Below are 27,739 nucleotides of genomic sequence, written 5' to 3' on the forward strand. Positions count from 1 at the left end.
AGCCTGATAACGGGAACCTCTCCGTGCTGTCTTTAATTAAGAGAAAACCAAGCTGCAATGTGAATGGACATCTTAAGATTTCCAGCATGAGGGTACTTTCGCAGACATTGGGGACAGATATGCTGGAGGGAAGAGTAGTTTCATAGCATAATATATCTCTATAAAACATTGGTGGAGCACCAGTATTAAGTAACATAAAATGGAAATACTTAACCGAATACAAGTACTTCACAAAATCAACTTTACAGCAAATGTACATTCCACTATTGACCCAGGGCAATTGAAAAACATACATACAAGTTGTACAATCCTGTTTGTTTGTTGTTATTGTCTGTGGCCTAATAAATATATTACATTATAAGGGAAAATGTATCAGTATTCAACATCTGCATTTGGGGATAAGCTATGTAACATAAACGTAAAATAATAAATAATAACAAGAAAGAGAAAACAAACAATACGATGATAATAAGTATGAAAAATAAAAAAACGTAATATTCTTATCTTAAAAATTGGTCAAACAATATCAAATAAACTCTATTTCTAGTTGAATGTCTCTGCCAGGACTGTTGATGTGTCGCTGCACAGACGGGCAGTAAGAAAAAAAAAAAGCTTGATAGTCTTTTATCCAATGAAATCATCAAAACAATTCCTCGTGACAAGACAGAAAGTATAATTGGCCAATCAACCGATTTTTCGCCTAAATAGGCGGCTCTCGTTTGATTGACAGTTATAGTAACAAATGATTCAGAGGCTTTAAACAACTCGACCAATAGAAACGCCGAAGCAGAGGGGTTAACATGTTGACGCCAGCCAATCGTGATGCACCTAAGAGTGACGCGTCCACCCATCAGCTGTTTTTGTTTTGCTCTGTGGATATTGTAAGTTAATAACCTAATAACAACAGTATCGACTTATTGAAGAGAAACGGCTCGTTAAGGAGGTGTTATCGTTTATTTGTTGTCCTGTTCTGATTGGGGATTGTTCACTCGGTGTGTGATGTGTAACATCTGAGCCAGCCTGCCCGGACATTCCTCTCCCCGAGAGTGTGAGCGTGGCGTTTGGAGTCTGGGAGCAGAGGAGGGGAAGCGGGTTCCGGCGGGGATCGACCCGGGCACCAAAGGCCTCCGACCTCGGCCGGCGAGAGGAGAGGGGAATTTGGCGGCTCGGATGGAGTCCCAGGACGTACCGGACGGTCCCGAAGTGCACCGAGGCTTCATCTGCGCCTCGTTTAACCAGGACACCACGTAAGCAACCTGCGGGCTGGGCCCAGCATGAACTCAATCTCCTTGATGCACCTGACTGTTGCATAATTGTTTTCAGTCGCATTTACATACTCTTGTTTATTTTATGTCACTTAAGAGCGTCAACAATAAAGCAGTTGTGTGTGTGCGCCCAACATGAAACTACAGGCTAACTAACTTCTAGATTAGTCCCCAGCAGCTGAAAGTGAAGTAGGCCACTGTGTTAATCTTCATGGCCTGTTGCACATTAAACTAGGTAGTCACTAACCAAACTTCTGACTGTTGTGTAACAAGATAGCTTCACACAATTTATTAAAAACAGGCCTATTGTGTGGTGTCTCATGCGAGTTTCCTGCTTGCCTCCCCCTTTATTCTTGACCCCAATTAAAATCCAATACGCCCATTACATGTTTATATTTAGCATTTAACAGTATGAGCAAATGTGTTGTTTTTGAGGTATAGCAATATTATTCAAAGCAGCTTTACAAACAGAAGTCCCTGTGTCATTTTTTGACCACACACACACCTGTGCTGTACGTGACCATTGTCCCATGCACAATCATTATTAGAGGATAAACGATAACAGACACATCTAGCAGAACTCACCAGCTTCTTCAGTTACAGGTGTGCTGCCTTATATAAACATCCCTGAGGTTCCTGATTATAAAACTAACCAGCTGGCCAAACAGTCCTCCAGGCCTTCTTATCTCTTTGTCATCATGTTCTTCTCAACTGCAGCCATGATAAGATGAGGCTGGCTTCTTTTGGGCCAATTAGCAGATTTTAACTGACTAACCAGCTGTGTCATCTAAACAAGATAAGATAGCTTGAAAGACATCATCACCAGGATGAGGTAAAGACAGGATCTGCCCTTGTAACCACCTCCTGACAGTTATGGCCATACACTGGCTTCATGTTATTATTACAGAAAAGCCAGTGATGGTATGACACTGATCTACACTATTTTCTTGATGGAAACTAACATTCAGACAGCCATTGCATATAGCATGCATAAGATTTCCCCCCTGTTTTGTGCAGGACTATACTAGGGATTGTATGTGTGTGGGCATGGATAATCCTATGATTTTCAATAGCAAACTATTGCTTTTAACCAAATCCATCCACTAATCTGTGGTAATAACAAATAAAACAAAGCTTTTCTGGGATTAGACTGCAGTAGACTTTATGGATCAAAAATATTGACAAAAAACTGGTTTATAATTGTGTGTATGTGAAAATGCAGCAAATATAATGCATCGGATTTCATGGTGAACTGTTTGAGGATAATATTTTTAAATCATAGAAGCTGTAATTGCAGTGTTATTGAGGTGTTTCGAACCATACCATACAAGAGTGAATGTGGCTCGTAAGATAGTCAGTATTTGTGTGTGTGTATATGTGTGTGTGATGTTATTGTAGGTCTCTGTCAGTGGGCACCAAGACTGGCTACCGACTCTTCTCAGTCACTGCTGTGGACAAACTGGACTGCATCCATGAGGGAGGTAAGAGGGACGCTCTGCTTTGCTCTCTGCAGATGTCTTAAAGAGTTCAAATTACAGGAAGTGTATGCGCAGCCACATCTGCATTTATAAAAATCCAGTCATGTGTTCTGTAAGAAAGCTGTGACACACCAGCATCCCCTCTCAAGTGCAGAGTAACAGAAGTGAACACGTTATTGTTTGATCTGCGGTCAGGTTCCCCCGGATCATACAACAGCTCAGACAGGCTGCGGCGTGTTTGTTCTGCTGTATACAGAGAGCAACCACAAGAACCCTCAGTTTTCTCATCCTCAACTGCAACAACGAAAGAGAAAATTTAGGGTCAGTTTGAGGAAGTTCGAGCTCAATAAGGTCCTCTTTGTCTGGGGGCTGGCAGTTTGTCTGATAGCTGTAAGGCTGTTGTTGTTTGTAACTAAAGTGCAGGAAATTGTATAGGAATTGACAACAAAGAGATGCTGTATTTGCCCTTATGAATATTCATGCTGTACATACACTGGTGATGTGAGCTTATGTTGAAGCTTCCATGGCTTTTCTGAGTAAAAGCATGCAATCTTCCAGTGGAGTGCCCTGACGTGTATATAGTGGAGCGGCTGTTCTCCAGCAGTCTGGTGGTGGTGGTCAGTCTGTCCATGCCGCGGCGAATGAACGTCTACCACTTCAAGAAAGGCACAGAGATTTGTAACTACAGCTACTCCAACAACATCCTCTCAGTCAGGCTCAACAGACAGGTAAGAACAGGAAATGGGTCGTTCTGTAGGTGTAAACCTCAGAATCCCATGTAGATATTTTTTTATTACGGAGATCTGTCTGTCTGTTACTGTCACAGCGGCTGGTGGTGTGCCTGGAGGAGTCTATCTACATCCACAATATCAAAGATATGAAACTACTCAAGACCCTGCTCAACACACCCACCAACCCCTCAGGTACTCTCAAGCTCTTATGCAGACATCTATGTATATACCATATAAACAGTGTGTACACTGATTCCTATAGACCAAAATTGCTTAACTTTAAAGCGATAATATGTAACTTTTGCTGAACAGAGGCAACTCTGGCACGAGTGACATTTATAGGATAATGATTAATGCAGTAGCACGAGCAGAGGAGAGTCAGAAAGTCAAACTGACTCAGTAATGTCAGGTTAGTAGAACAATATCTATCTAAAGTTTGCTAAAATTAGCAACCGAAATGCCTACCAGTCAGACCAGAAAGGCTGTAGCAGTAAAATCACTGTTTGTACTGAATGTGTGTGTTTCATTGCTTATGAACTCCACCTTCCATTTAAAATATGAAGAATGTGGTGTTTCTTTCAGAACATGCAGGCCATGCTTTAAAGCCACTTGTTAGAGTGCACAGTACCAGTGTAGTCTTGTAATATACACTATATCATAAATGTACAAGTAGTATTGCACTGCAAGTATCTCTTTTATTTATTTATTTTTTTTAAATTAGACATTATACAGGTAGCAAAAACCACTGTGTTAAAAAATAATTGCACCACTTGTCTGATTTTGGGAGTTTTTCTTGGTCCAGCAGGACTGTACAAGACAAATACACCCACGTGGGGGGAAACAAGTCTTAAAAATGTCAGCCTGTTCCTCATTAAACGTATTTCCAGTGCAGCTATTCGCATGAAATATAAACCAGACATTGGTATTAACTTAATAAAGAACTTGTTCCAAAAAAGTTATGTGCAATAAAGTGGAATGACGCAGGACGAAAGTATTGAACGCAGGAAGAAAATGCACTAAACCAGCTGATTCCACTGATTAGGTCTCCTACCTGTGCCAATTACAATCAGCTGGGTCAGTGCATGTTGGCAGGTCATACTTCCACTCTTTGAAAAAGGGTTACCCACCTCTGACTGCAAGTAAACAACAACATCTCATGATGGGTAGAGGCAAAGAGCTTTCCCAAGACCTTTGCAACAACATTGTCAAGCAACAGCGGTGGCACTGATTACTGTCTGATTTCTCAACTCCTAAATGTTCCTATAAGCGCCACTGGGACACTTATCCGCAAGCAGAAGGAACATCACTCCATCATTAACCAATAACACACAGGGGCTCCTTACAAGACTTCCAGCCAGGCGGTCAGAAAATTAGTCAGAGGAGTGGCTCAAGAGCCAAGGACCTCTCGAGCAGGGCTCCAGAAAGACCTGGAAGCGGCAGGTAGAGTTGTCACAGAGGAAACTATTAGCAATGAACTCCATCGCGATGTTGAAGCTCATCTGACGTTTTCTGCATAACGTGTGGAGAAGCTACCATACCCGCAGTGACACTCGCAGGTGGAAGCATCATGGTACAGGGATATTTCGTTTGTTGTGGTCCAAAGTATTGAAGGGAAGATGAATGGAGTCATGTGCCGAGAAGTATCTGTTGCCATCCACCGGGACGATGAGGATGAGACGTGGGTGGACCCTCCAGCAGGTCAAAGGTCAAAACAAACTGCAAAGGAGACTGTCAGTTGTTTACAGAAGAAGAAAATAAAAGTGGTGGAATTGCCCATTGAATCACCAGATTTGAACCCAATGTGGAAGGGAACCAAAATAGTCAAGAAAGACATTAGTTTCTCAGTGCAGGGAGCATCGTCAAGCTGTCATTGCAAACAAATGCTACTCCACCGAGTATTAAATACATTTCAGTTGGCAGTTTAATACTTTCTAGTCCAATTGAGTTAATTCCGATGTCTGGTCTAGATCTCATGTGAATAGCTGTATGAAGCTCCAGTGACAAGCAAATCAAAATTGGTCCAATATGTATTTTAAAGAAAAAAGATGAGACTGCTTAAATGATCTTCTGTTCTCCCTCGTAGGTCTCTGCGCTCTCTCTGTCAACCACAGTAACTCCTACCTGGCGTACCCCGGCAGCGCCACCATCGGCGAGATCACTGTCTACGATGCCAACAACCTGGTGAGGCTGCATTAAACTCTTGCTGCCGCTGCTGTCACCTGTCTTGAAAACCGCCACGGTGTTGCTGCTGATGTAATGAATAAGCACTTGTTTGCCCCTTTAGAGCACTCTGACGCTGATCCAAGCCCATGACAGTCCCCTGGCAGCCCTCACCTTCACTGCCTCTGGCACCAAACTGGCCAGCGCTTCAGAGAAGGTGAGGACTTGATTCTTTTTCTCATCCCTCCTTCTCTCCATCCTTCATCCACCTGCCTCTGTCTGACCACTTCCTCCTCCACAGGGCACCGTTATCAGAGTCTTCAGCGTCCCTGAAGGCCAGAGACTGTTTGAATTCCGCAGAGGGATGAAGAGGTTAGTGCTCGTATTTTTACCACGTTCAGTCAGGAGGTATTATTAACATGCAAACTGTGGACGGACAGTGGGGAAGAGGAGTCATGGTGGTGCTTCATGGCAGAGATGAAGCAAAGGGCTTGTGACAGGAAGGTGAGGAGTTTAAATGAGCCTCCTGTTACTCAGTGGTTAGTGTTTAGGTGAGTAAGACACTTGCTGCTCAGTAGTCAGTTGTAGCTGGTTGTGGATGCACTGTGCAGCTTCCTGTATCAGTGACCGAGTGTGATGAAGACAGCAATGTGAGGAGCTTAATAGTGGAAACAGACGCTGGAGAGGCCGTTTCCCCCCACATTCACACTGCCTCGCTCAGGTTTAATTCAAAAACATGGACAAAAGTCTCCATTTGGGCTCATTACTTCTAAAACAACTTGTGTTGGACTAAAACTTATTTGTCGTCAATAAAAATGCACACACATTCTTGACTGTTTTGTACTTTTCCATCTGTCTATCTGTCTGTCTGTCTGTCTGTGTGTCAGATATGTTAGCATCAGTTCATTGTCCTTCAGCGCGGATGCCCAGTTCCTGTGTGCCTCCAGCAACACTGAGACGGTTCATATCTTTAAACTGGAGCAGCACAGCCCCAGGTAAACACACACACACACACACACCCACAAACACACCCTACTTGATGAATGAAGCCTGTGTTTTTTTCTTTAGATCAAATAATGCATAAATTGACTCACCAGCATAGACACAATGTTCTGATAAAGCTCATGCATTGTGGTGTAGCACTGCTGGTATTATTATTATTGTTATTTTCTGTCGAAGGGGACTTTTTTTTAATCTCTGGTGAAATGTTTTCCTCTTGAGGATTAACATTACACGACATTCATGTTGCATATGCTTTATTCCCAAGCGACTGAGAATAGAAAGTGACTTCTCTGTATTAGAAGTCTCTCTTGTCCTTTTCTGAACCTTGCATGGTTCATAGAAGGACAAAACCTGGAGCGACCAGCACCCTCTGCTGTGTTTGTGATGTAAAGCAACTCAGTATTGTTCCTATGAAATTCAGTAGAAAAAGAAAAAAGTCCTGTAATGATTTATGAATGTTAAACCACATTTAACCATCCTGTTTTCTACCAGTCAAGACGAGGAGTCTCCGACATGGTCAGCGTACGTGGGCAAAATGTTCACCGCGGCCAGCACCTACTTGCCCACCCAGGTGTCCGACATGATGCATCAGGACAGAGCCTTCGCCACGGTGCGGCTCAACATGTTCGGCCAGAAGAACATCTGCGCCCTGGCTACGTAAGGCAGACAGAGAGGACAGGGATGTGTATTTATGGAGAGGGGTGTATTCACGTGGAGGCTCATTCACTTTCTTGTGTGTGTTTGTTCAGGATTCAGAAGCTCCCCCGTCTGCTGGTGGCGTCCTCAGACGGGAATCTCTACATTTATAACGTGGATCCGCAGGATGGAGGCGAGTGCGTCCTGGTCCAAAAGCACAGGTGTGTGTGACTTAATGGGCTGCGTCATGCATGAATGTCTGCATGATTTTGTTCAGTGCCCCCGAATCAGGATGCAAATCAAACGCAGCTTTAAAGCGTATCATTGGCTCACGTTTGTTCTGTCACAGTGAGTTTGGGTGTTTCGATGTTGTTGAGTCGTCTGCTCTGTGCATGCAGGTTGTTCGAATCCAGCGAGGAGCAGCTGGAACAGAGTGAGGAAGACAAACCAGAGGATGTCTCTCCCCAACCAGCCAGCCAATCATACGCCGCTACTGTGGCTCTCCCTTCGACCCCGCCTTCCTCCACCACACTCATGGGTACAGTATTCCTCACCAAAAACTGACTCCTGCTGCCATATTTTAACTGTGGCTTCCACTGCTGTAATGCAACTCCTGAAACAACTTTTTAACTTTTCTTTTGCTTAAATTTAAAACACTTCATATTCAAATAATATCTGAAATATGCAAAGCTATATCTGGCAAATGTGATGGAAATAAGCAGGAAAAATGCACTATCCAGTACTTTTTGAATATTTTGGCATGTAATTGCTCTGCGTCTGAAAGAAAGAGGGGGTTTATTTTAATCAATAAAATACTGAAATCGTCTATATAGTCGGTTTTGCTATGGGTTTATGAATATAGTCTGAGCTGACATTTCATCTCCGACAGCAGTGGACAATAGTACATCCTCTCTGAAACAAATGTAAGAAAAAAACTACCCAAAAACATTCCCAGTGGACTCAGATGAGGATTTTTAGTGGTGGTGAGGGACTACAAAACCCTTATTTTCCTCCTCGCTCCTCTTCCCAGGTTACTCTGAGGATGGTGGAGCTCAGAAAGGTGAGGTCATCCCCGAGCACGAGTTCGCTGAGAGCCCCGTCTGCCTGGACGACGAGAACGAGTTCCCTCCAGTCGGCAACCAGAGTAACTGACCAAACTCCGCTTCCTCCACCGCCATGAAACATCCAACCCATGCATAGCAATCAGACTCACTTGTTTCATGAAGGGAAGGTGGACAAAAGTATTCCTGTGTTTGACACGTTGTGGCACCCCCACCCTTCCTTCTGCGTGTACCCCTGCTGGCCTAGGGTCAAATCTTGCCAGAATTTTACTTCCTGGTGTTTCTGTGGTCTGCGTCACTTTTTGTAAGGAATAAGAAAAGAAAAAAACACAAAAAAAGAGTGGAAGGTCCACGCATCATTAAAATAATTCGGAACATCTTAAACTCTTTCCTCAGACAGATTCAAAGTATCTTGCTGTTAACACCCATATTAACAAACAGTGTCAGACTTTTTTTTAAATAATGACTGTACAGCAAGAAACCCTGATAACACATTGACATTTCTGTTGCACAATATTATCCTGGTAGCACCCAGATGAGCGTGTGTCGGGTCCAGCCGAGTATAAGTAAGACTGACTATACCAAGGTGGTGCAGGCGGGCCAGATTCACAAAAATGCTCAAATGCACAAAGAGAGATACTGAGACATCACCTGACAGGTTATTTCAGCAGCTTCTTAACAAGCCAAGTGTAGTCAGACAATAACATGATGAAATTAGTCAAATCTCTTACAATCACGCCTTGTTTTCTGTCGCAGTTCTTTGAAAATTAGCGTCTGAAAATATATTATAAAGGGCATTTTTGTCAATCAAGCCTCAGTGGAGCTTATCAATGGGCATTAAAGGTGTCACACCTAAGGCAAGAGGAGCCGTCAAGAAGGAAAACATGTTGTAAGTGTGATACACTATTTAAACCACAATACGTGCAGTAAGTATTATATGACCTGCAGATGCAGCTGTCATTACTAATTATGGCAGTGGTAGATGAGACTGGCTGAATGTGAAAGGCTCGATGGAGAGCTGTACACAACAGAGTGACAGGTCCTTGAATTTCAGCAATATCCTGAAGACCTCTTTACGTACGACATGATGCTGAATACAGTATGTTAACATGGAAGTCATAGTCATTTTTACTTTGATGTATTAAATATTCTTTTTGCAAAATGTTTTATGTATTACACATCAACGCATAGACTTACCAATGCATAAATATATATTGAGGATTTTTACTGTGTGTATAATGTGTATATAACATTTATATATAGTACAGTTGTAATAAGTAACATGGTAATGCCATTTGATTGCCAAAAGGTGGCGCTGTTAGGACACGCATAGGCTGCATTGAGCTGTTCGATTCTGGACGCCAGAGACTCATTAAAGCTGAGAAGTGATTCAGCCTCTGCACTGTGGAGTTTTGATTTTAAAATAGTGCCATTAATGTTTAAATCCTGTGTTAAATCTCATCAAACATCCAAGAAAATAAAAACAAAGCTAAGTTTTTCACATTTTTGTTCAGCAAACACTCAAACCTTCACATGATGACTCACACTCCTATTTTTCCCAAATTATTGACCTCACAGTACCAGCTGGCCAAAGTTCAGCCGCCTGCACCTCTGTGCTCGCTCTGCTTGTTTGCTCGTCTCCTGCTGCATCTGGACGTTGAACCTCCCAAACAACACGTTCCACAAACAAACAGCTGAGCACATCTAAAAGGAGATATTCGACTCCACATCTGTTTGCCTGCATCTGTGTGCTTCTCTTTCAGCCTGTTGTGTGAGCGTCTGTGCGGGTCGTTTCCCCGCCCTCAGCCCAGCGTGCGGCAGCGGCAAACAGGCCGTCCGGGGTCACAGCAGGGCGCTGCGGATTCATCTGTGCTGTAGTCTGCTGTGGACACCGACCTGTCGGTGGCAATGTCCCATAATAACGCCTCCCTCCTGCGGGCAATCCTCTCAGCTACCGCCTGGTATTCTGGTGTCTCCACCTCCAGGGGCGTTTCCTCAGCCTCGTCACGCTGCAGATCAAATATCAGCGGCGGGTCATGGAGCATCGGACTTCCCGTTGTACCACCGCAGGCCTCAGCTGCACCTGTGGAGGAATGAGGATAGGTGTATTTCTTATCAATACGTAGGCTTTTCCACAGTATTTGCCACACTAAAATGGTTTACCTTTATTTTCCTGACAAAACTAAATCCAAGTCTAAAACAGGTAATATGACAGGATAAGTACATAAACCACAATGGTGGCATCACTGTCATCACTGCTACAAAAGCAAGTTTTGTCATTTTACTGACAAATATTTAAAATTAGTTGCAACATGACATTTGGGTATGTAGCGTGACTTTTTTGCACTGGACCCATGTGACCTGTCGGTACCTGTGATGTAGAAAGCTTTGTGTTTCCCCGTTCGAACTGTCTGCAGGTCACCAAACGTCCCTGCAGCTCCGCTGTTAGGGTGGAAGAGAAACTGCAAGAAGAGAAGAACTAACATCTGCAACAAGACCCTAATGCACAGCCCTGACTGACAATACAGGCAAAGTTATTTACATAAACCAAAGTAAGACTAGTTAATACCTCATGACCACTCTGTTCACCATGCAGGAGGACATTTGTGGCATCAATGCCATCATAATGTCTGTCTGAGGGGGGAGTTACCCCTGCCAGGGACAGAAGGGTTGGGAAGATGTCCATACCACTGCAAGAGGGCATAAAGAGGAGAAGACACATATGTTTTGCATGATGCATTCAGTTTTATTTTGGTTTGGTACCTTTTTTTTCAGTTTTTGCTCTGTTAAGAAAATGGTATTTATGATTAACCTAGAAGTGGGTGCTTGATGGGATTGATAAGAAAAGAAAGAAAAGAGGATGAAAGGCGGGAAAAATCCCATGGAGTAACATTTGTTTCTATGCAAACAAATCTACACTAGCATGGTCTACACCTATGCTGGCAATATAGCTTCAGGCTAACATGCTAAAATGCTAACAATAATAATACTAACACGCCGATGTTTAGCAGGTATAATGTTAGTTGTGTTCACCCTCTCAGCATAGTGATCATGTTAGTCTTAACAGTAAACACAAAGTACAGCTGAGGCTGATGTCATTAGTTTTGTGGGTGTTTTGTCATGAACCAACAGGCTATTGGCCAAAGGAAAATGTTGCCCTGATGAGGGCAATAGATGAAAAGTCAGGGGATGATTTCATCCTGAGAGGGGCATGACTGGCTTTGATGCCGATCTGCTCAACAGTTGTGGAGACATTTCACTCGCAAACACAAATCTCAACCTCGTGATGGCGCAACAGGAAAGGTCAGGGCATCATCATCGTCATTAGGGTTCATTGTCTGGAAACCATGAATGTCCTCAGCTGACTACATTGCCATCCCTTTTAGTCTGGCTTAAAATGTCTCTGAATGCAAGCGAACAAGGCGTATGTCTCAGTAAACAAAGTTGGATCCATCACATCTTAATTCCTGAGTACTTATGTACACACAAGGTCTATAAAGATTGGATCTGTTAAAGTATTTGAGTCGTAAGTAGTGTCTGCTTATTGGTATAATGGGAGTACCTGAGCAGGGCGGAGCTGGTGGTGTTTGCACGGATCCTCCCGGGCCAATAAGCCACTGTTGGTACCCTGTGACCTCCCTCCCAGGTGGTCTGCTTAGCTGAGCCTCCACCTAACACAAAAGATGACTTTGGGAATAAGAGGATTCACAGCAATACAATGTACCAGTACCTTGTAACTAAACACACCAACCCCCTCATAAACTAAGCACGGAATTTCTCCGAGAACTTATTTCTGATACCTCGGCTGCTCTGCCACTTTCCCATGAAAGGTCCTACACTTCCCGCATACTGGCACTTCTTTTCCCACGGACCGTTGTCACCTAAACACAACACATAGACCAAGATTAAGGCTTTTCTGGATAACACTTACACTGGCTGTATGGAAGAACAGGCAAAATCCATCCAGCGGACTAACCGGTGAACCAGATGAGAGTATTATCGTCAGAAGCACTCTTTACTGCCCCCACCAGGCTGTCCATCTCTCGCAGGCTGGCAGCATACACTTTGTCCTCTGGGCGGCGGGTGGTGGCAGAGGCGTCTGGAGGGAGTGGAGGGGCCAGGGGAACATGCATATGAGCCAACGCCATGTAGAGGAGATAGGGCTGTCCTCGCTCCCTGCAGAGACAGTGAAGGCAGCTTGCACTGACGAATGCCTCTTTGGCTCAAGCAGATTTACGTCTAAGTAAAAAGACAGACATCTAGTATCCAATCACATGCCGATATCCACATCCACTCATGGTCAAGATTAGAAAAACAACAAGAAGCATGAACATGTGACAATAAGTTACGGAGCTCGCTAGCATACAATAATGGCACATAACATTTAGAAATTAGCTTGAGCTACTTTTACTTTACTTCTTGAGCTACTCTCATTTAATTTTTGTAGGAATGTGGACTGTCCCGCTTTCTGGGAAATCTGGAACACAGCATTGGTCACCTTGAATGTAAGAAAGCCTGAATGCTGTCGGGTCTTGACGGCACATGACTAACAGCCACTGTACTAACTCACATGACCCTGTGCTATAGCAGCTGCAAACAGCAGGGTTTAACCACCCTCCTGTTCCCTCTACACACACACACACACACACACACACACATATACACACACACACACACTCTAGACTGTACAAATACCAGCTTTCTTGCCTCCATGTGGGCAAATGTACAAAGCTCCTATGTTCTGTCTGGAATATGTACAGTAAATATCTACATACAGACACTGCAGTTACAGTGAACACGCCTGTTTGTATCTGAACGAAGTGTATTTAGTTTTGGCAAGTTGTTAAAATGTTTTCCAACCTAGGTCTACACCGCAAAAAACAGCAGAATCAACACCTCAGAAAGAATTCATTAAATACATCCTCATGACGCCTCCAGATAAGCTGAGCCAGGCTTGGGTCATGTGATTTATTTTCCCAAGCTTTCCAGATCTTTTAGGTATCGACACATAAAAAGGGCAGACAGGCAGATCGGGAGTTTGCTTTGCTTTGTGCACTGCAGCTCTTCCTCATGTCTAAGCCTAAAAAAACTCAATGAACTGCAGCTGGTTGGAAATGTTGCTGCTTGTTTACCCAATGTTCCCTCCGCATGTTCCCCCAAAATGACCCGCAGAAACAGACCAGACTATCTTTACTGTTGTGGCGTCCAAGGTAATAGAGTATGAACTGAGCATAGGGGACACTGCCCTCGACTTTTACTTCCATTATCATAACCTCCAACATAAAGTTGTTTCGGTCCTGCCATGATCAGCTCACCGGTGTCTCTTTCAGCAGGGTGGCCACAGTGCAAAGACACTTCAAGAAATTTACCACACGGTTGTTTGGGCGAGTGCTCTGTTTCCTTGTTGACTAACACGTCCTCAGCTGTCTCTCCTGGACCATATCTCATTTGAGCTCTCAAGTTTCACCCTCATGCACGCTGTCTGTAGAGAGTGGCACACTTGACAAAGTTTTACTGCCTGCCAACTCAATGGACAACACACAGACGTAAAACAGAAGCTTATTCTCTATGGGACCAGGGCATGTTTGGCTCAAACGCACAGGCTGCATAATGGAAGGCTCAGGAAAAGCTGGGCTTGCACCCTTCAGGAATATTCCTTCACAGCGTATATGCACTGCAGCAGCCTGTCACCATCTAAAACACGTCAAACATCGTGATTTACAGTATCATCATACGCATATGTATGCAAGCACTATGATACTGTTTTATGCTGATGTAGACATGAGAGCATCAGCCCTCTTGACCTCTGGCTATTTCATGAACACACACACATACAGATGCATACACATATCTGATGCTCCATCGACTGTAGTGGGATGACTTGTGTGGTGACTTGGTTTGTTCTGTAGCACACACATCAATAGCCTGAATTTCTTATACGTGTGTGTGTGTGTGCAGCTGTATTGTACCTTGCATGCTGTATAATCCTGGTTGCAGCGGATTTGTATTGTTCTGTCAGCGTCCACAGGTCAAGTGGCTGCTCCACAATAGTGCTGTTTTCAATCAGAGGAAGGCCCACTTTGGAATAACAGCCTCCATGTACGCTCCTCTTCAATCTAGACCATGAGAACAATCGAGCATAAGAACGTAGTAAGTGTGCGTGTGTGTGTGTGAGTGTGATTCCAGGGTTTGGAATTAGGAAGGTGCAGGGCCTCATCAAGAAGGAAGTGGTTGATAGCATTTACCATATGTACAGCTCTATGTTCGCTACGTAGGTTGGGTAGAATAGTCTGTCTGTCTTTCTCTCCTACATTATCTAAGAAGTGTCTACAGTCAAGGACTGATAGAACAGCATTGGTCAGTTGAGCAGCTGTCATTGTGGCCTGTTGGTGTCATGTAAGTAGGAGCACAGAGCCAAACCTGATCACTTGGGGTCCGTATGAATCACAAGGAGGGCACTGAGGCAAATTGTACCCAGGGACGTCAGTACAGCCCATGTCGTTGCTGTAAGGAATACCTAAGTAGTAGTCAAAACCTGCCAAAGAGACAATAAACATGGTGCAAATATTCAGAAATCCAACTGTTGTGACTTGTTGGTACCATAAGAACATCTGCCCAGCAGACAAAGCTGCATTCTGTTTGGACTGGGTTATAAAGTAATACAAATACCAGCACACACACACACGTTGTTTTGCAGTGTTTTCTCCTTTGCACCAGCTGTACATGCCCCCCTTCTGTATATGAGCTAGAAACTGACTTGCCAACAGGATGAAAGCGTGGCCAGTGGACGGCTGATAAGTTCCTTAAGTGTGGCTCACCTGCTAGTACGTCGCTGCACAGCTTACAAATACAATGCGATTCACAGGCCGGGGTGTTTGAGGAGAGGTGGAGGAGGCAGACGTTCACACACGAAAGGAATGTGTAGGCGGCTCAGGGGGTGGCTGACGGGTACGTGGTAGCGGGGGGGGTGGGTGTTGAGTCAGGTGTAGGCGAACAGTCAGGAGCGAGTCTGTCGTCTCAAGACACAGCTGCAGGGACTTGTGCCATGTGTAGTCTGTCCCCTGCAGCGAGGCCGAGGGATTCGCTCACAGGCTGCATGTGGCTGGAATGGCCTAGAAAAGCTGGAGGACGCCACAACACTGAACTGGAGAGATACAGTGTGGTGCAACAGGAGAGTGTGTGTGTGTGTGTGTGCTAGCTCAGATCTCACTATTTTAGGTGGCATTTACAAATATTTTAGCATTTTTATAATGCTTGAATTGTTTATACCAAAAACCAGTCCCTGTTAACTCTTAGTTAATGATGTGGCGGGGTGTTTTTTTGAGAGCAATCTAGTTTTAGGCTGAATAGATGAACAAATCTTTGTGTTTAGTTGGGTCTCAAGGGATTCTGAGGGATAAATGTCAAACTCCCACTGGCAACACTTTACATTAAGGTAAGCATAGTCACCATAACCAAGTTGTTCATCAGCATACATATTAGTAGCATATTGGCTCTTTAGAGATTTCCCTTAATAACCTCCTAATTGCTGTTTATTGGTAAGGAAATAGTTGTAAGTGAATTAAGATCTTCATAACCTAACCCTAACCCTTAATAACCCTAACTCCCCAGGATAAGGCATTAAAGAGCCAATAAGCTACTAATATACATGTTAATAAGGAAGTAGATAATGGTAACTTAATATAAAGCGTGACCCTCCCACTTACCTCTGTGAGTTGGACTGAATGGTCCATTGTGGCCTAGATGCCATTTCCCGATCATGGCGGTGTAATAACCCGCCCTCTGTAGCAGCTGGGGCAGCGTGACTTCAGACAGAGGCAGACCGGCCACAGAGCCCACAGCAAAGTTATGAGTCACCCCGTTTCTTAGGCCATAGCGGCCTGTCAGGATGGCAGCACGGGATGGGGAGCACGTCGAGGCTGGAGAGTGGAAGTCTGTCAATCTGGAAACGGTCAATTTTGAGGAGAAATTAGACTTTACCTTGTTGGCAATTGGAAGTGAACGTCACAGAGGGAGAGATCATGGACAACATCCTGTCAGTCATAATCAGGGGACCATATATAGCCTTTCATGTGCAGTCTCACTCACAAACAGCACTCCAAACCTTTCACTGTTCTTATGCTTTCACTTCACAAGCCCTGAAGACTGTGATATCAAAGAGGTTATAGGATTAACATCAGTCTTTGATGATGTGATGTGGAATTTAGTGCTAAATGACAGATCAATTATTAAATTCTCTACCTAAGTCCTTGCTCGGCCATAAGGTTGAGGTAAGGTGTGTTGTTTGTCTTCTCTTGAGGCTGGTTAGCATCCAGGTCACCCCAGCCTATATCATCTGCCAGTATGACGATGAAATTGGGCTTCTTACTGGACTTATCAACATTGGCTCCACGTTGGGACACCGTTTGGAGAAGCAGACCACACATCAGCATACCAGACAGGAGGAGATGGGCGAAACCCTCTGCCATTTTGGGTCAAAACCTGCAAAGGGTTACACAGGTTTCATCAACACCTAAACTGGCATCCACTGTTTGCACGACTGTGCACAAAACAATACAAAAAGTCAACAGAATTAAAAAAAACACACAAAGTTGCATGAATACTGTTGGTTCTGCTTGTACCATATAAAGACATCAGTGAAGAAAGAAAGACCTTATTTTTGAACATGCAGTGCGACCTTCCCCACAAAACCCATTTCTGTAGAATTTAAGGACACCCTCTACTTTTTTTTAGCCTATGAAAACACAACTCTATGAACTAAAATAGTTTGTCACAGATGAGGCTATATGTATGTTAACATGATGCCAACTTCAGTTCAGTTCTGACTGAAACAGGGATGATTTGTTAATAATACTTATTCAGAAATACATCATTTTGCGCTGATACAGATCAGAATGCCGGAAATCATTTAGAAATGGTGTCTCCAATCAAGGACAGAGAGATAAAGCCATATTTGTCACTATAACCTGATTTCCAGAGGGCACCTGAACATAGTGACAGAGATAAAATCAGAGCAGTCTCTGGTGAGGACTCATGATTGGTCCAAAGTTGTTTTCACCTCTTTCATCCTCCCCGCCTCCTCTCATCCCACCAGTGTATCAAGCTAAACCTGTGTGTCAGCCTGTCCTTGTGCAACAAATGCAAATCTCAACCCGAGACAAATAAAGAGGAAACGCCCTGAGGAAGTGCTTACACGTATAGCCGAAGAACAGTCAAAACAGAAAGGCTTCGACAGCAGATTCCCACCTTTATCTTCAAGTTTAAATACTAGGATCAGCACACATAGTTACAAATGAAACAAAACCTGAGGGGAAAAAGTCTGTATTTTACAGGTGCAGTCAGAGGGTTCATGCAAGGGGTCACATTAGAGAGATTAGATAGACAGAGGTGGAATATTTAGGTGCATGTGTGTACTTTTTGGAGTCCAAGCATCCTCTGAACGTACTTGTTGTCATTTACATGCGTGCCAGACAGAGAGCAGTCTTTGATGATGACACATAAAAAGATAAGATAAGATTGCCTTTATTGTTATTGAGCATGGACATGCCAACGAAATTTGCATTGCAATTGCATAAAATGACTTTTGGTAAAAAAAAAAAAAAAAAAAAAAAGCCGATGTTCTGTGAAATTTTAAGAGAACTTTGTAATTGTTCAGAAATGGCATCCTGAAGCCACAGAGACACCCATCCTCAAACTCACTCTCTGTCTCAGTCTCTCTCCCAAAGGACGCGGCACCCCGCAGCTGAAAGGGGGCTACGGGGCGAGAACTGGCTGTAACCAGATCTGTTTAACGACCCCCCCGCCCCTGCCTATGAGGGAGGGGACCTTCATGAATGCGAGCGAGTGTACGACGGGATGTCTACTAGCGTGTGTGTGTCTCCACGTGTGCGTGTTTGTGGACATACGCACGTGTCCGTAAAGTTCGCCGTCTTACTGAAGCAGCGCGCGCCAGCGGCGGGATTCCAGCGGCAGCGATAGCCGAGCGAAGGAAGAGCGTTTCCGTCCCAAAGTAGCTACACACAGGTGAGACAGACGACTCAAATACGAGATATTTCCTTCTGTACGAGCGCGTTTGCGTTAGTACAAGAACTGCATGTAGCGACACGCATTGAATTACAAACACGACGTCAAACTAGGCTACTTACAGCGTGTAAACAGTTAGTGAAGTCACGTTGTCCACCGACCACATGAGCCGCCGCGGGACTGGGAGCATTGCGTCAGCCGCAGGAGAGCTGAGTGTGGCCTCCTCAGCACTGCCACCCCCACCCCTCTCAATTAAAAGATAGAGATGATAAATTGGTATGTTTTAAACCTCTTTTAAAAGGGGAAAGGCAACGCAGTGTGTGTAAAGAGAGGAATCATTTGATAACATTTACTAACCGCGGTTAACAGGAAAGGCAGGGATTTCCAGCTGTAACAAAGCAAAATGTATAGGCTTGTGTATGTAATAAAATTAAATCATATTGTGCTAGTACTTGGCCTTAGTAGAAATGTTTTAAATAGTAGTACAAGGTACGCAAAAAGTAGACAAATTAGAGAGATTCATAGGAGCTTTCAGGTGAATCCAAGCTGTGTACTGTTTGACAATTATCAGTCCAGTATCCACTCACAATATGCACTATAAAATAAATATGAATTCAACCCTAATATCCATCATATCCCTGTGGCTTAGTTTCAGCTTTGACCACACTCTTTCTCTTTGTGAACGCGTTGAATTTGATATTTGAATATGAAACAATCCTATCAGAGATGGTAGAAAAGCTTTAAACAAAAAAAATTGTTTAAATAATCTCCATTATAACATTATGCCTACATAAATATATTCAATGTTGAACAAGCAAGTTCATTCTTGACCTTGGAAATAGTAGTTTGACATAATAATTGTAATTAAACAACTTTTCCCAGAACTGTCAGGTGCCCAAATATAGTTACATGTATTTGCTTTAGTTATAAGTTATTGCTTTAGTTATTACCAAGGTTAGTCACTGTCAGTGTCATAATTATAGTAATACAAAGCAGTATGTGTGCAGGTGTGGCTAGTATTCAGAATGTGTTAGTACAGTAATTGTTCACTATAGCAGCTATTCTGTCTGTATTAATACAGGTGCACACGATGACATACTTTTATCTTCCTGATCTGCACTGCAATTCACCGTTAACATCCACCTGCTTTACAAAATACAGGTGTAGTCAGTGTTAACAAATGACAAGACATCATACAGATCAATGTGTTACTGTAAACATTGCAGCAGGTGTATAGAATTGTGTTAGGACAGACTTGTGATCTTCTTCCAGTGTGTGGCAAGAAACATGCTAAGTCTTGAAAAAAGGGTTTTACAGGTTTTCGTGTAGTCAGGTTTAGAAATTATGATTAATCGCCTCAATCAGTAGTGAACGTGGGAAAAGGTGCAAACTCGGTCAAAGACAGTTTAATTTATTTTCACCTGGTTTCATGGCATTTTCATGATTTAAGCACATAAGGATTTATTCTATATTCTATCAAAGCTGTAAAAGTATGATCTCATAGCTCTTCCGGTCGCTTATCATTGTTTTGTCTGATCTTTTTAACGAATGACAATAGCACCATGTTAATTCTGATGTTTAACCAGAAAAATCATCAGTTATGTAGAAAAAGTAAAGTGAAGTTACAAATGTGATAGACATTTTGTTTTACCTGAAAAGACTCTGAAAAGGGCTGGCAGTGAAAAATTGTGAATAAAGTTATGTCAAATTTTACTCCCATAGGACTCAGCATATCTCACCCTAATGCTCAGTTTACCCAAAGGAGGGGCACAAAGGTAATTTTAGTGCTTTACTCCAAAAACTAGCTGCTAATGCAAAAAGTTTTAGATACATCTGATTGTGCCTAACTGTGCTTTTGTACTAATAATTGATTAGGCCCAAACTTGTGCCAAAAGGGGCCGACCTTCAAATACTGCTGCCTTTTCCTTCTTACCATATTTGAACACAGCACTGGCAGTGTTTGTACAATAAACAGTAGCCTGGTAAGGATGCCCAGAGCCACTTCATGTAAAAGGAAAGCTGCTAAACAAAGCATCATATTTACTACCATAATAGTGAGGCAGCAGTTTTCAAGTCAGCTTATTTCTGTAACTGAAGACTAGGAGCAGATTTGCCTCATCTTACCAAACCTTTCTCTGATGAGAAGAGGAGCTGCTCGAACCCTTTAGACACACAGTGAGTCGGTCTTCTTCACAGCTGGTCTGTGAGCAACAGGCTGCAGGCGCACAGCCGTCAGTGCTTGATGTTTGTTGTTAGATTAGCTCAGTTTGACCTGAGTTATCAACTTGACAATTCTTCAGTGGTGGAATGTGACCAAGTACATTTACCCAAGTTCTGTACTTGAGTATGAAGTACTTATACAATATGTTTCATAAGTATGTGTGAATAAGTAGGGCTGAAATGCTTAGTTGATAAATCATTTAGCTGATTGACAGAAAATGAAGTGACAACTTTTTTGATAATAATTTGAGTAATTATTCATGCAAAAGCATTTCATGATTCCAGCTTCACAAATGCTTTTCTTTGTAACTGTTTTAATCATTTTAATGTATTTTTAATATTTTTGAGGTTTGTACTGTTGGCTGGACAAAACAAACACTGTGAAAGTGTCACTTTGGGCTTTGGGTAATTGTGACAGCATTTCTCACCACGTGCTGAATTTCTACAAGCCAAAGATCAGTCGACTAATCAGGAAAATAATCAGCAGAATAATCCTTAATAAAAGTAAGCATGAGTTAATACTTGAAGTAAATTTTCCTTATCATACTTAGATACTTGCATGCAGGACTGAATGCTTGCTCCACCACTGCAAATTGTTGGTAATACGGCAAAACTTGCAGAACTGTTGCCTATTTAAGATTATAGATATCTTCGTACATCTGTTGTCTCTGTAAGTGAAATCAGTTGCAGGTAGTTGTTCGTGAGTGTTGTGAGGCAGCTAGGCTGAAGTGGGCTGATCTGTGTGCAGTTCACATTTATAAAGCGCTCTCTGCAGTAATAAACACTCTGCATGACTTAACAGATTTATAGCTACTTAATTTTTTTGCTGCCATATTTTGCACAAACTTTGTGCTTTTCCTCGAGTCAGTCATCCAGTCGAAGTATACACATTTACATTCTTTTTAGAATGTATTTTTAAAATTGCTAACCATGATGCCATTCCCTGAACTGCCTTTTCTCTTTAAAGGCCATGGCACCGTGTGGAGTCAAGGGGACCCGTTTCTTGGGGCCCAATGTGTACACGGAGGCCCCTGATGGAGGCTGGGGATGGGCGGTGGCTGTGGCCTTCTTCTTGGTGGAGGTTTTCACATATGGCACCATCAAGAGCTTTGGCATCTTCCTCCAGGACCTAATGAGGGAGTTTGGAGAGACCAACAGTCGGGTCTCCTGGATTGTTTCCATCTGCGTGTTTGTCATGACCTTCAATGGTGAGTGCAGCTGATGAGGCTGAGTGGGTGCTACCCTGCAAAATCAAATAAAGCACAAACTATCAATTGATGTTATGAGAATTATAGTTTGTTCTTCATGGGTCCTCAGGTCCTCTCTCCTCTGTGATGACTAACCGCTTTGGTTTCCAGCTTGTTGTTATGGTTGGAGGATTCCTTATTTCCTCGGGTACCATTGCCACCAGCTTTACCAGCTCAGTCAATCAGATGTACATCACCTATGGATTAGTTGCAGGTATTGGATTGCTTTCTTCTTCAATTGTCTCCCTCTTGTGTAGCAGCAGTGTGTTGTGTAGCAGCTTGTGTAGCTACATTAGAGTTTAAAAGCGTGCATCTTTTCCACTGTGCAGGTCTGGGCTACTGTCTGACATTCCTGCCCACTGTGACCATCCTTTCCCATTACTTCAACCGTCGACGGTCACTGGTCACAGCTGTGGCTTCCACTGGAGAGTCCCTGTCCATGTTCGCCCTGGCACCAGGTGAGTCCGAGAGTGTCCAGTGATGTTTTATTCATACAGTGAGAGAAGAAAAGTGTTTTTTGGGTGTTTAGGAAAACTGTGTGATGATGATTTGTATTTGTGGTGCAAAAATTACTTTATCGTCTGTTGAACAACATAAAAGAGTCACTGTAACCTGTATTATAACTATTCATTCATTCATTTAAAAGGGGTTGCAAAGTGTTTTACAAAGACATACAAACAAGAGCTGTTACCAGATAATAATAAAATAAACAAATAAAAAGTAGAATTGATACAGTGATAATGAGAAGCAAGGTATGAATCACTAAAACAAAGTAACACTGGAAGAGAGAAGATTTAAGAGAAAAAGTGCTTTTTTAAGAGAGACTTTAAATAAGAAACAAACTGACTCCAAAGGCTCTGTCCCCTCTAGGTTTTAGCCTCAGCCTAGGTACTAATAACAGACGTCTGCCGGAGGATCTCAGGCTACACTGGACTTATGATAATAGTTTCTGATTTCTCTCGGTTAAACTTAAGAAAGTTGTGAGAGAGACAGTTTTTAACAGTTGTTAGACTGGGTTGTATTTTGAACAGCTCTGCTGTTTTGGTGGAGTCAAATGAGAAAAAGATCTTGAAACAGCATTGTGTAAAATAAATATCCCAGATGTTTCTTGAGGAGCAGAGCTGGAGGTCAGAGGAGGCCAGGGCTCAGCAAAATGTACCTGCTGAAGATAGCTTGAGAGCTTTTGACGTGTGCATCACAGCTCATGGTACAGGAACATGAGGTATTAAACAAATTAAGTTTATTTCAGAAACCTGTTTCTCTGTAAAGCACGTTATTCAGTTCAGAAGAAAACAAGTCCAGGATTTGGCACTTGTTGTGAGGAGCTTCAGCTGGAGCACAAACAAGATAAAAAAAAACAGGGAGGGTGGAGGTGCAGTGGACCTGGGTGGCCTATTTTCTAAAAGACTGAGACTTGTGTCGACCCTATTGCAAACAAAAGGCACATTTTCAAAAGAAGAGAATAAAATTATGTAATTCATGTAATCACCCCCAATAAGCAGTTGATCTGGTTTCATTGAGGAAAGTGTAACCTGGTGGGGAGCATTCAACAAGAGGAATGTTGTCACCACCAAACTAGTTTTGTCAGCAGGAAAAGGTCAGTCTTATAAGAAGTACTGCATATTGACATTGAGCAAAGCAAAGCTTATGTGCTCTAATTGATTATTAGCTTATTCGCTGAAGCTGTGACGGTGCAGCTGCAGTGAACAAGGGTGAGTTTATCCATGTTAGCACAAGGTAGGCGAGTGTGTGGCCTGTTATTGAGAAATACTAGGAAGCCAGACACAGGGACAGGATTACGATGTATAAGACCTTGGATGTCTCCGTTTCTTGAGAAATGCTTGTTTTGGGTAACTGGTTCTGACGTGATTCTGTTGTTTACATTAGATAGCTCAGAAGAAGATGGCCAGTTATTTCATTTATTAATCCCACAGTGTGGACATTTGCAGTGTTACAGCAGCAAAAGGGACAATGCAATAGCAAGAGGCATCAATAAAAAAGTAAGATAGAGTAAATAAGTACAGACTCAATGGCAGAATACACATTGCACATAGGAAATATTGACATTGCACAGATTAGTATACATTGATACTGCACGAGTGAATTTGTCAGTTTCGGTGTGTGTGGTCTTCTGGGAGCAGTGTTGATTGTAAAGTCTGACAGCAGCAGGAAGGAAGGAGCAGCCTGTCAGTGCTCAGCGCTGTCTGAGTGTCCTGCATGGGGTGAGACATGTTCTCCATCAGGGATGATAGCTTAGCCATTATCCTCCTTTCTCCCACCACCTCTACCAGAGCTCTTAACCAGTCTGTGATGTGATGAGACAGACGAATGCGGAGTCATCAGAGAGCTTTTGCAGGTGGCCGTTAGCTTATTTGTGCACAAAGTCTGCAGTGCAGAGGGTGAAGAGGAAGGGAAGTGGTCCAGGAATTTATTCGTTGTTAAGACAACGGACACGAATGAGAGTATTTATTTATTCATCAAAGTAGACTGACCTGAAATTGACCATAACTTATGTAGTGACAGGAAAACTCAAGGGAGGATTACAAAATAAAATGTGTGAAGAAAACTGTTGATTGGAAGATTTTTTTAAGGATAAGTCCAGTAATACTCCGTATTTTTCTGTCTATGAAAAATGTGAGTTGCCACACATTTGCACTTGTGACATGTCTCTTTGTGATCATGAACATGGGCAAGTTCAGTGTATTTAGAGTCAAACCACATAAACTGCCATAAATACTCACTAGAGCGTGGCAGAAAATAGACCCTAACAAATACACTATTTACTCCTGTTTGTGTAATCGGTGATAAACACCACAGCGTCCGGCTGTTCTAGCCATATTTATGGCCTGTTTTTAAAAGATTAACGCCTATAGTGGGAACCAATGTTCGTGGCCCAAGACGTCATCAGACGGGTACTGAGGGACAGCCCATCACATCGTTGTTTTCATTGGACTTGTTGACAATAACAGTAATATAGAACACTGAGGTCACATTCTCTGTTTCCTTTATGTCCATTTTCATAGCAGTCTATATACAGTACAAGTGTTGAACACCCCATACTTACTATCACATATGCAGTTTTACTAATGAACACTCACTAAGTACCTCCTCTTACCTCTCAGCCTTTTCTGCATTGAGGGACCATATTGGCTGGCGACACACCATGGCAGTGATAGGAGCTTTGCAGGGCACCATCATCATCTGCGGTGCTCTGCTCCGGCCAATCATTATCAAACCCAGAGTGACGGAGACTGACAGACTGTCTCCAAAGGAACTGGAGGTCCTCGGTACACAGGACAATGTGGAGGGCACAAATCCAGAGGACTCTGTGACAAGCAATTCCTCACATTCACAAAATACCTCCCACAGTCTGGACAATGAGCTAACCAGAGTCTCTGCGAGCACAGGAGACTCAGGTGTCCACTCTCTAAAGGACACAGACAACAGCAGCCCAGAGGAAAAGACTCTCCTGGACAAAAAGGGAAGGATAGAGACAGAGCAAACATCTGCAGAAAGCGGTATGGCAGGGATTAGAGAGTCGGAAACAGAGGAGACAAAGAACAAAGATGCAGAGAAACAAGAGATGAAAGATGAGGAAATTAAATCAGGTGATAAAAAGCTCCCAGCAAAGAACTCCAAACTTCTCGATTTCTCCATCCTCAGAGAATCTAGCTTCATTTTCTATTCTCTATTTGGACTGTTCGCCACGCTCGGCTTCTTCGCTCCTCAGCTCTACATCATCGAGCTGAGCGTGAGTCGAGGCGTGGAGCGAGACCGTGCCACCTACATGCTCTCCACCATGGCCGTGGCTGAAATCTTTGGCAGATTCACCATCGGGTGGATCCTGACACGGAAGCAGTTCATGAAGAGGAAGCTGCATGTGCTTCTGGCATGTGTTATTACAATGACTGTGGATCTGGTGGGATTTACTTTGGTTACGGAGTTCTATGGCCTGGCTGTGTGCTGCGCTTTGTATGGGTTCTTAATGGGAACCCTCGCATGCACCCACATCCCCATGCTGGCTGAGGATGATGTGGTGGGCATAGAGAGGATGTCTTCCGCTGCTGGCGTCTATGTGTTCATACACAGCTTTGCTGGACTGGCTGGACCCCCACTTGGAGGTAAGAGTTATCTTGTAGTGAGAAGTTTACTGTGGTCTCACTTTACTACAGCTTTTATCCTCTTAACACACAAGGATGATTTATGATTTAGATATAATGTTTCAGTGGTTATATATGGTTACATTGTACATACTACACAATCAAAGCTGAAAGACAAAGAGCTCAAGAGCTACAAAGAATGCACAGGACATGCATAAATGCTGTCCTGAGGTCAGACAGCAATTCGACCTTTGATATATACACACGCACACACACACACACATATATATATATATATATACACAGACACATACATATACACATATATATTTTATATCTATGATATGAATATCTATATCGAATCTAGATGTAAATCTAAATCTGATATAGAATAGCATGTCACGCTGAAATTCTAATCAGCAATTCAGTCAGTTATTTTAGAAGGTTTTCTGGTGGTTCCCATAATGCAACTCATTATCTTTCGTCAGACCCTTTCTGACTAGTCAATGTTTTGTAAGCTCCATGCAGTTTGTTATGCAGGCTCATCCGTAAAAAAATGTGCAGTCTTCAAACCCAAGCTGCGATAACCCTGATGGCATCACAATGACCTTGCTTGGGTTACTTTCTCAGCCCCCTGCAGAGCCACAGAGGACATTATACTGTTTTTCGCAGGCCGAGTTGTACTTCTCTTGACAATTAAAGTGAATTTGGTATGTAAAATTGTTGGAATGCCCCTTTAATCCTCCTCTGTCCTCCATCAGGCCTGCTGGTGGATGTGACACAGAACTACGGCTCAGCCTTCTACTCGTGTGCAGTCGGCATGGCACTTAGTGCCCTGTTCTTGGGTTTGGTAAAACCTGCTAAAAGAGGATTATTCTGCAGGAGGCGGAAATCAAAACACCCTGAAGACATACATGAAAGGACAGGGGACTCCGAGGAACACAGTGCAGCACATAAACCAGACAAAAGAACTGACAATCCTGAGAATTGCTCTGAGCTGGATGACAACTTGGTCCATGATCAGGTGGAGGCCACAAGAGATGTCCAGGAGGTTATACGTTTTGCATGAGCTAATAACACCAGGATAAGGGTAATAAAAAGGTCAACCATATGAGGGTAAAGCCTGTCTATACCGCTGGCAAGTGCTGAAGTGACATGAATACAATGTAGAGAAAGACCGATATTAAGTGTTAATCATCTGCCACTGTAGATCTGGGCTCTGAGTGCAATCTTCAGAACTTTAAGATCACAATATGTCTGCAGAAACTGTGCCTAACATGACATATGTACCAAACAGTGTTTTTCTAGAGTCAGTACTGTTACAATGAAAGAGTGTGCTTTTAAATTAGCTTTAAGTGAGTAAACATTTACTATAGACTTGCTTTAAAGGACAATGGTGTGAGATATGGAAGTATGGACGTGTTCCAAGAATGGATCATGAGTGATCCAGTGTCAATGGATGTTTAGATGTTTAGATTCCAGAAATGAGATGCAACACTGATACTTGATGAACTACTTACCTGCTGGTGATCAATACCGCACTGATAACCAGAGTGACACAAATGTAGCGGCAAGAACATTTAATTGCACAGATTCTGTAACATGTGTTATAGAAAATACATGAAGCTCAGGAGATAACCTATGTGATTAATTGTTTTGAATTTTTTAATCAAACTGTTACCAAGCCGACGATGTGCTGTTTTGTGATATGAGATGTCAGACTCACTATTTTTGTAATGAAAATGTGTTCAATCACAATAAAGCAACAGTGTGACTTTTACTTCTCTGTCAGATGTTTTAATGGAATAATTTAACC

At 42.9% G+C, this 27,739-nt stretch overlaps 3 protein-coding genes across 6 annotated transcripts; 2 read left to right on the forward strand and 1 right to left on the reverse strand.

Moving 5' to 3' along the window:
- Nucleotides 1–860: 860 nt before the first annotated feature.
- On the forward strand, nt 861–9,816 carry LOC121624576 (WD repeat domain phosphoinositide-interacting protein 1-like). The gene is made up of 12 exons (XM_041962348.1): nt 861–1,247; nt 2,664–2,746; nt 3,302–3,471; nt 3,570–3,666; nt 5,558–5,655; nt 5,759–5,851; nt 5,936–6,006; nt 6,522–6,629; nt 7,129–7,293; nt 7,386–7,493; nt 7,671–7,810; nt 8,303–9,816. The coding sequence occupies exons 1-12, from the start codon at nt 1,171–1,173 to the stop codon at nt 8,422–8,424; spliced, it is 1,332 nt and encodes a 443-aa protein (XP_041818282.1). The 5' UTR covers nt 861–1,170; the 3' UTR covers nt 8,425–9,816.
- Nucleotides 8,247–18,543, reverse strand: arsg (arylsulfatase G). Of its 4 annotated transcripts, XM_041962346.1 has the most exons (12): nt 18,479–18,543; nt 18,239–18,346; nt 16,575–16,814; nt 16,040–16,275; nt 14,754–14,868; nt 14,303–14,449; nt 12,310–12,509; nt 12,134–12,214; nt 11,896–12,004; nt 10,903–11,023; nt 10,705–10,795; nt 8,247–10,416 (listed from the first exon to the last, which is right to left on the reverse strand). In XM_041962346.1, the coding sequence occupies exons 3-12, from the start codon at nt 16,799–16,801 to the stop codon at nt 10,136–10,138; spliced, it is 1,608 nt and encodes a 535-aa protein (XP_041818280.1). In that variant the 5' UTR covers nt 16,802–16,814; nt 18,239–18,346; nt 18,479–18,543; the 3' UTR covers nt 8,247–10,135. The 4 variants fall into 4 exon arrangements, with proteins under 4 accessions (XP_041818280.1, XP_041818277.1, XP_041818278.1 ...); XM_041962343.1 differs by lacking the exon at nt 18,239–18,346 and having other exon boundaries at nt 18,479–18,525; XM_041962344.1 differs by having other exon boundaries at nt 18,243–18,488.
- LOC121624574 (monocarboxylate transporter 7-like) lies at nt 17,545–27,680 on the forward strand. Its single transcript, XM_041962342.1, has 7 exons — nt 17,545–17,665; nt 18,045–18,356; nt 21,544–21,784; nt 21,894–22,037; nt 22,153–22,281; nt 24,946–25,944; nt 26,685–27,680. Exons 3-7 carry the CDS (start codon nt 21,547–21,549, stop codon nt 26,990–26,992), a joined length of 1,818 nt encoding a protein of 605 aa, XP_041818276.1. The 5' UTR covers nt 17,545–17,665; nt 18,045–18,356; nt 21,544–21,546; the 3' UTR covers nt 26,993–27,680.
- The last annotated feature ends 59 nt before the right edge of the window (nt 27,681–27,739 follow it).

Source organism: Chelmon rostratus, chromosome 21 (genome assembly GCF_017976325.1).
Source record: "Chelmon rostratus isolate fCheRos1 chromosome 21, fCheRos1.pri, whole genome shotgun sequence".
In the NCBI taxonomy this organism is placed as follows: domain Eukaryota; kingdom Metazoa; phylum Chordata; class Actinopteri; order Chaetodontiformes; family Chaetodontidae; genus Chelmon; species Chelmon rostratus.

What these genes read in the sequence shown, in the direction of transcription:
- LOC121624576 (XM_041962348.1), top strand. Translation starts at nt 1,171, where the DNA reads ATGGAGTCCCAGGACGTACCGGACGGTCCCGAAGTGCACCGAGGCTTC. An exon ending in TTCCGCAGAGGGATGAAGAG is followed by an intron (nt 6,007 to 6,521) that starts GTTAGTGCTCGT and finishes TCTGTGTGTCAG; the next exon opens with ATATGTTAGCATCAGTTCAT. An exon ending in AACATCTGCGCCCTGGCTAC is followed by an intron (nt 7,294 to 7,385) that starts GTAAGGCAGACA and finishes GTGTTTGTTCAG; the next exon opens with GATTCAGAAGCTCCCCCGTC.
- LOC121624574 (XM_041962342.1), top strand. Translation starts at nt 21,547, where the DNA reads ATGGCACCGTGTGGAGTCAAGGGGACCCGTTTCTTGGGGCCCAATGTG. An exon ending in GTTTGTCATGACCTTCAATG is followed by an intron (nt 21,785 to 21,893) that starts GTGAGTGCAGCT and finishes ATGGGTCCTCAG; the next exon opens with GTCCTCTCTCCTCTGTGATG. An exon ending in GGCTGGACCCCCACTTGGAG is followed by an intron (nt 25,945 to 26,684) that starts GTAAGAGTTATC and finishes GTCCTCCATCAG; the next exon opens with GCCTGCTGGTGGATGTGACA.
- arsg (XM_041962346.1), bottom strand. Translation starts at nt 16,801, where the DNA reads ATGGCAGAGGGTTTCGCCCATCTCCTCCTGTCTGGTATGCTGATGTGT. An exon ending in AGGATTATACAGCATGCAAG is followed by an intron (nt 12,510 to 14,302) that starts GTACAATACAGC and finishes CTGTCTCTGCAG; the next exon opens with GGAGCGAGGACAGCCCTATC. An exon ending in AAAGTGGCAGAGCAGCCGAG is followed by an intron (nt 12,005 to 12,133) that starts GTATCAGAAATA and finishes CTTTTGTGTTAG; the next exon opens with GTGGAGGCTCAGCTAAGCAG.